Source organism: Lipotes vexillifer, unplaced genomic scaffold (genome assembly GCF_000442215.2).
Source record: "Lipotes vexillifer unplaced genomic scaffold, Lipotes_vexillifer_v1.1 scaffold1012, whole genome shotgun sequence".
NCBI lineage: Eukaryota > Metazoa > Chordata > Mammalia > Artiodactyla > Lipotidae > Lipotes > Lipotes vexillifer.
The window spans coordinates 382,301-387,788 of record NW_006775534.1 but is presented as its reverse complement, the minus strand read 5'-3'; the positions used below and the strand labels follow the sequence as shown (position 1 = coordinate 387,788).

General features: G+C 56.6%; 1 protein-coding gene across 1 annotated transcript in view; it reads left to right on the top strand.

Annotated features, from left to right (window-relative positions):
- The window catches only part of KCNG2 (potassium voltage-gated channel modifier subfamily G member 2), a 5,050-nt gene extending 699 nt beyond the window's left edge, over positions 1-4,351 (top strand). Inside the window, exon 2 of the mRNA XM_007449967.1 lies at positions 3,551-4,351. Coding sequence (XP_007450029.1) covers positions 3,551-4,351 — 801 coding nt within the window. The remainder of the gene's footprint in view (positions 1-3,550) is intronic.
- Positions 4,352-5,488: the final 1,137 nt, after the last annotated feature.

The following is a 5,488-nucleotide window of genomic DNA, read 5'->3' as shown; positions in this document are numbered from 1 at the left end:
TTTTAAAAAAAAAAAAAAAAAAAAAAAAAAGCTTTGCTGATATATAATCCACACACTGTACAATTTGCCCAGTTTGAGTGTATGATTCAGCGGGTTTTCATATGTTCACAGGTTGTGCCGCCATCACCACCGTCTGATTTTAGAGCATTTCCATCTTGCAAAAGAGACCCAGTGCCTTCAGTACTCACTGCCCGGCCCCATCTCTCCCCCCACCAGCCCCAAGCAACCACGGATCAACTTTGTCTTTATAGATTTCCTTGTTCTCGATCCGTGAGAACAGAACCATCCAGCACGTGTCTTGTGTAACTGGATCCTTTCACCCTGAACTATCTTCAGGGTTCGTCTGTGTTGTAACGGGAATGAGCGCTTCATTCCTTTCCGTGGCCCAATAATGTCCCATTGTATGGCGCTACCAAGTTTTGTTGGTCCATTAATCATTGGATGGACATCTGGGTTGTTTCCACTTTTTGTGAGTCATGCGGCCACGAACATCCGTGTGCAGTTTCTTTGTGCACGTGCATGTTGACTTCTCTGGGCTCACACCTAGGAGTGGAATTGCAGGGTCATGTGAGGAACTGTATGAGGGACAGCCAGGCTCTTGTCCAAAGTGACTGGACGGTTGCATGTTCCCATCAGCAGTGCACGAGGCCCTGGTTTCTCCAACACTTGTTGTCTGCTCTTTCATTCTGGCCGTGCTGGTGGGTGTGAGGTGGGACCTTCGAGTGGGTTTGATCTGCACTCTTCCCTGATTAACGGTGCTGAGCCCCGTTTCATGTGCTTCTTGGCCACTTGTGTATCTGCTTCAGAGAAAGGTCTATTCAGATCCTTTGCCAATTTTTTAAATTGGGTTGTTTGTCTTTTTTATGGTTCAGTCGTAGGAATTCTTTCTGTATTCTAGATACAAGTCCCTATCGTATATGATTTGTACATATATTCTCCCATTCTGCGGATTGTGTCTAAAGACCTCATCCCAAAAAGTCACCTTCTGAGGTACTGACAGTCAGGGCTTGAACAGAAGGGTTTTGAAGAGGAGCATTTCAGGCCATAACAGTGTCCTTTGAAGCAATTACGTTTTAAATTTGATTGTTTAATTCATCTATTTTATCTTGTTTGCTCCTGCTTTTGGTATCACATCTAAGAAGATTCTGGGGTCACTGGTTTTCAGCCTGAAGACCTTCTTTTCGAGTTCTTCTAAGGCAGCTCTCCGCTTTGTTTCTCTGGGCAAGTCTTTATGTCACCCTCGTTTTTTAATGACAGCGTTGCTGGATGCAGGATTCTCGGGTGTCTTCTGAGCACTTTGAACACGTTGCCCACTGCTTTCCGCTGAGATGCAGGCGTAATCTCACCAGAGCGAGCTCTCAGGTGACCTGTCGCTGTCGCTGCCGCTTCCAAGCTTTCCTCCTTGTCTCTGGTCAGCGTTTTTTCTGCGATGTCTTTTCCCCGTGGGAGCTCAGTGAGCTTCCTGGCTGTGTAGGTCCGTGTTTTTCAGTAGATTTGGAAGTTTTCAGCCACAGCTTCTCAGACACCATTCTCCCCCTCCCCCTCCTGCTGGCACCTGGATTCCTTGGTTGCAGCGCGATCCTTGCGTCCCTCTGTTCTCGGCCTGCGTAACTGTCACCGATCGATCTCCAAGTTCAGCAAACCTTTTCTCTGACAGTTCACATCCGCTGCTGAGCTCCTACAGTGAATTTTTTGTTATTGTACTTTTCAACTTCAAAATTTCCACTTGGTTCTTTTTAAATTTTTCTTTATTGATATTCTCCATCTGATGCAATGGATTGTCATCATACCTTCCACTACTTTTTTTTTTTTTTTTGCGGGACGCCGGAGCACAGGCTCCGGACGCGCAGGCTCAGCCGCCATGGCTCACGGGCCCAGCCGCCCCGCGGCATGTGGGATCTTCCCGGACCGGGGCACGAACCCGCGTCCCCTGCATCGGCAGGCGGACTCTCAACCGCTGCGCCACCTGGGCAGCCCCCTCCACTGCTTCTTTAATCAAGTTCTCCTTAGTTCTGTGAATGTATTTATAATGGCAATTTTGAAAGTTTTTGTTAAATCTGACGTTTGGTCACTCTCGTTGGCAGTTTTTGTTGCCTGATTTCTTTTCTGATGTATGGCTCACACTTCACTGTTTCTTTGCCTGCCCTATGGTTTTTTATTATTAAACAACTAGACATTTTAGACAATACAGTTTAGGAACACTGGATATTGCCTTCCCCTGCCGCCCAGTTCAGGGCACGTTACTGTCATTTGCTTGTTTAGTGATTGGTTGGATTATTTTAGTGAAGTCTATTCCTGCCCTGCCCCCTGCCACACACACACACACACACACACACACACACACACGCACGCACACGTGTTCAGCCCTTGGCGCTGCTCCTCTAAGAGGCCCGGTCACCCTGGGAGGACACGGGTTTTGGTAGCACTTGGGTCTCTTTCCCAGACGAAACTTTGAAAGTCCTCTAATGCTGGCTGATTGCTCTATTGTTTTCAGCTGCCCTTGGGCATAAATTCCTCTAGCAGCCAATCCAGCCGCATCGTGGCTCTCAGGGTGGAACAGTTTCTGAGGTCAGTGCTGATCTTTGCTCTGACCCCGGGAGGGCTCCTCCAGTTCTGCACCCCAGTTCTGTCCTGCAAACTGGCCACCACACAGCCTAGGCTGTGTCTTCATTAGGTCCACAAACGTCCTCTTGTTTGCCTTCACTGCAGCCTTTACCACTCGAGAGCACCCTTGGGTTTGAACTTCACCACTTTCTGTTGCAAATGAAGTCGGTTCCTCTGGGAAGTGATCAGGGGCATCTCTTACAGTCTGCGTCTCCCCTACACAGCATCTCTGTGCCAGGGCTCTGGGCCTGGGGGTGGGGCAGTGGCAAGCTCCTTCCTTGGTGACCCCCATTCTCTGAGCTGAGTGCCCTGCAGAGAGACGGGGAGCCAGCGGGCTGAGGTCTTCTCTGTCGTCTCTCCTGGCATGGAACCACCCTCACAAGCTGGGGCGAGGGCTCTGGGGGTCCTGGCGTTCTCAAGGTACAGCCTCCGTTTCACTGCAGGGGTGGGGGCTGCGTGGGAGCAGGTGCGCCTCTTCCCAGCCGCACTCCCCGGGGACTCAGCCCACGGGGACAGGGAGCCCCGCGTTGGTGGCTGAAGCCTCTGGACCGGAACCCCCTCCTCGCTGAGCTGGGACGCTGGGGGAGTCTCGGTTCAAATACCAAAGACTCTCCTTTTAAAACCAATTTCCACAGATTTTCTTGAATACATTTTTCATTTTCTGTTGTCCTTAGGAGTGTTTCCAGAGACTTTAAATGGTTGTTTTTTAACGATTTTCTCTGGTTTTGCTGGGGAGCTGGTCAGCTGAGCTCTGATTGCTCTCCTGTGGGAAGCCAACCTCCCAGTAAATTTCTGTGTTATTGTTTTTACAGGAATTGGGCTTTTTTGGTTTACAACCCTTGCCCTTGCAGTGGCACATGTGCACGGGTGGGCGTCAGGAGGAAGGGCAGCCCGGGAGGGACAGGCCTCCCTACCCCCAACACGTGTGTCCTTCCCCCACCCCCAGGGCGAGTGCTCCCCCAGGTGCCGCAACCTATTTGTGCTGGAGACGGTGTGCGTGGCCTGGTTCTCCTTCGAGTTCCTGCTGCGCTCGCTGCAGGCTGAGAGCAAGTGTGCCTTCCTGCGGACACCGCTCAACATCATCGACATCCTGGCCATCCTGCCCTTCTACGTGTCGCTGCTCGTGGGCCTGGCGGCGCGGCCGGGCGCAGGCGGCAACAAGCTGCTGGAGCGCGCGGGGCTGGTGCTGCGGCTGTTGCGCGCGCTGCGCGTGCTCTACGTGATGCGCCTGGCGCGCCACTCGCTGGGGCTGCGCTCGCTCGGCCTGACCGTGCGCCGCTGCGCGCGCGAGTTCGGGCTGCTTCTGCTCTTCCTCTGCGTCGCCATGGCCCTCTTTGCGCCACTTGTGCACCTGGCCGAGCGCGAGCTGGGCGCGCGCCGCGACTTCTCCAGCGTGCCGGCCAGCTACTGGTGGGCCGTCATCTCCATGACCACCGTGGGCTACGGCGACATGGTGCCGCGCAGCCTCCCCGGGCAGGTGGTGGCGCTCAGCAGCATCCTCAGCGGCATCCTGCTCATGGCCTTCCCGGTCACCTCCATCTTCCACACCTTCTCGCGCTCCTACTCAGAGCTCAAGCAGCAGCAGCAGTGCGCCGCCAGCCCCGAGCCCGCCCTGCGCGAGGACAGCACGCACTCCGCCTCTGCCTGCGCCTCCGCCGCGGAAGACGACGGCTCGCAGGGCCCTGACGGTGCCGGCCCGGCCGGGGACTCCGTGGCCGGGCTGTGGACATCCGCGGGGCTGCCCTGACCCGGCGGGGACGCGGCACCGGCGAAGAGGCTGCTCCCCCGGAGCTCCACGATCAGAACCGCATTCTCGCCTCCCGCCGCGCACGGAGGGACGGGGACGACTTCGGGGGCCCGGCTCCCTTTGCCGCGCATGTTGCTCGCCCCACACAGCCCAGAACTTGGCCCGGGGCTGACCCCGGCCTGAATCGGGGGTCACAGCCATCCTGTGCTTTGAAAGAGTTGAACTCCAAGGAGCGTCACCAGCCTGTTCTCCGCTTTCCTTTTGTCTCTGGACTTTTGACTCCATGATGGCCAGCTAAAAGTAAATTCAACGATCCCAGAAGCTCCAAGCCTGTAGCAGACGCCAGAAGGCCACACTCGTCCCCAGGCCTCACCTTGACCTTCCCCTGCTCGTCACTGGTGGGGCGCAGTGGGGCTGGGAGAGGGCACAGTCCCTTCCTGCACCCGCCGTGTCACCCACAGTGGGCCATGCCCATCAGAGGGGGTCTCCCCATCACGTCTGCAGAAGCCCACATCGCTGCCAAGCGATAGGGACAGAGGTGTGACACTGATGCTCACAGCACGCCAGTTCCTTAGTGGCGGGGGGGGGGGGGGGGGGGGTCCCAGCCCTGACCTCTGACCTCCCTTCCCGGGCACGGGCTCCGTGGGGATCTTCCGGGATCCCTCCTCACCTGTTCGCCCCTGAAAACGCCCGGCAAAAATGAAGGCCTGCACGTCAGCCGGCCCCACCCTCCCCTCGGGCGCCCCGGCCCCGGCCCCGCCCGGAGTGACTGAGCTGCTTTTCCGGAGGCCAGAGGAATCTGTGCTGACGCATCACTCGTCACCCAGCACAGCTGGTCGTCCGGGAAGGACCGCTTCCTCCTGCGGGGCGGGGAGGCCTCGCTGAGTTTCCCTCCAAGGGTTCGGTCAGCGGTGGAGTGACCCAAGGCCGCTGTCCCCTGTCCTCCCCCCCCCACCCCCGCTGCAGTGGCTCTGAGGGAACCCAGGCGCCCTGCAAGACCAGAGGCCACCTCGGGTCACGGGATGGGGTGCCCGTCGGCCATCCTGCTGGGAACCGCGGGTGTGTGGGGAGGGGCAGAGCACACCCACTGCCCACCATGCGGGCCGAGCGCCAGCCGCTGGCTTGTCTGTTCCGTCT